Source organism: Perkinsus marinus (genome assembly GCF_000006405.1).
Source record: "Perkinsus marinus ATCC 50983 genomic scaffold scf_1104296970482, whole genome shotgun sequence".
NCBI classification, from domain to species: domain Eukaryota; phylum Perkinsozoa; order Perkinsida; family Perkinsidae; genus Perkinsus; species Perkinsus marinus.
Genome location: NW_003202426.1, coordinates 1 through 1,572, shown reverse-complemented (window position 1 = coordinate 1,572; position 1,572 = coordinate 1). Strand labels below are relative to the sequence as shown.

General features: G+C 44.8%; 1 protein-coding gene across 1 annotated transcript; it reads right to left on the bottom strand.

The window, feature by feature from the left end:
- Nucleotides 1–131: 131 nt before the first annotated feature.
- On the bottom strand, nucleotides 132–1,475 carry Pmar_PMAR027499 (conserved hypothetical protein; the record flags this gene model as incomplete). Its single annotated transcript, XM_002767597.1, has 9 exons — nucleotides 132–266; nucleotides 323–434; nucleotides 485–568; nucleotides 630–772; nucleotides 813–891; nucleotides 935–1,007; nucleotides 1,048–1,162; nucleotides 1,214–1,373; nucleotides 1,450–1,475. Coding segments are annotated over 9 exons (927 nt in total), but the record flags the coding sequence as incomplete, so codon positions are not given.
- Nucleotides 1,476–1,572: the final 97 nt, after the last annotated feature.

Sequence of the window (1,572 nt, the reverse complement as noted above, 5' to 3'; positions counted from 1 at the left end):
TCGTCAATATCAACCAACTGCCCAAACTTGAGCTGCTGAATATCTTCCAACCTCCGTTCCAGCTCCTTCTTTGCCTCGTTAATCTATACCATCTATAGTCACCAACACCCCCTAAGAAGGAGTACTACTACCTTCTTATTCTCCCTCATCCTAGCACCATACATCATCTTTAAATTACGATATTGCCTCCTGATCTCGGCCTTCTCTCGATGTAGATCAACAATACGTTGCCTTAACCTCTCCAGTGCTGTGTTAGTGAACACTACCTACAACATAGCTCCTCCTCCTCCTCTTCCTCCTTACTACACCACTCCCCTCCTACCTGACCCTCCTCATCAAGGCTCTCTGGTAGGCGGATTGTCTGACCAGACAGTAGGGCATACTGACCGAGGCCTGGTGACTCCACATTATCCTCATCAACCACGGATATGCACCTAAAACTATACTATTACTCGGCAAGGGGTCGGACCGCCGCCGCCCTCACTTAATCTGTGATAGTTTCAGCGACAGTATTCTATGTAGTTGGTTTAGCTTCTGTTGCTTATTGGCTTGGAAGTGTTGTATTTTCCTATACTCATTACAACAATGACCCTACTACTACTATGATCATCATGAGCATTGCTGCTTACTCCTCAGCCAATGTCTGATCCTTATTCAATGTTTTCTCCTTCTGTAATAGCCTGGTGTGGATCTTCTTAGACTCCTCTACAATCTTCTGTATTTCCCCCAATGCCTCTTCCATATCAAGCCTTCTATTCCGCAATTCAAGAACCTGTCCCTATGTAGCCTTCTCCCCAAGGATGTCCCCTTACCCCATCATAGACAGCCGAGTCACAGCCTGATGGGCACACATCAGCCTCCTCATTATCGTCTTCATCATCATCACTATCACTGAGGAATACATTGTTAAGAGCTAGTTATAGAACCACTTCACCTATCAGCAGCAGAGTTGATGTCAGAATCTAGACTACTATCATCATCGTGTTCACCATCCCTCTTCGACCTCCCTAAAGCAGTATTCCATGCATCCCTCCCCCCTACCCCTACTTTCCTTACTCTTTATCTTACGACGATATATCTTGATAAGAGCATTGGAGAATTGATGAGCATCATTCTCATCTAGGAGCTTATCAAACTCAGCTTTCAGTTTAAGCTCCTCTCTCTAAACATCATCAATAACAACAGCATTGAGGAGTAACATTATAACACTCACTTGCCAGGCTTCGACTCTGGCCCTCTTATCAGCAAGGGTCTTCTGACACTCATCAATTGACATCATCACTACCGACATCTCCTGCATAATCTTATCCAATTTAGCATACAATGCTGCATCAGCCTCTCCGAGCTCACTGAGTAGGGCTAATTCTTTGAACCTAATGAAGAGGATAGACCAGTAAAGCTGCTGCTGTTGCAGCTGGTGCTGGTGGTGATGGGAGGATATACTACTACAAGGTAATCAAAGTAATCTGTGCCATCTTCAGATCTGTATCCAACTTAGCCTTCTCACTACTCAAAGCAGTTACTCGTTTGTTAAAGGACTCGACAGCCTCTCTAACTCTCGTAAGGATACCT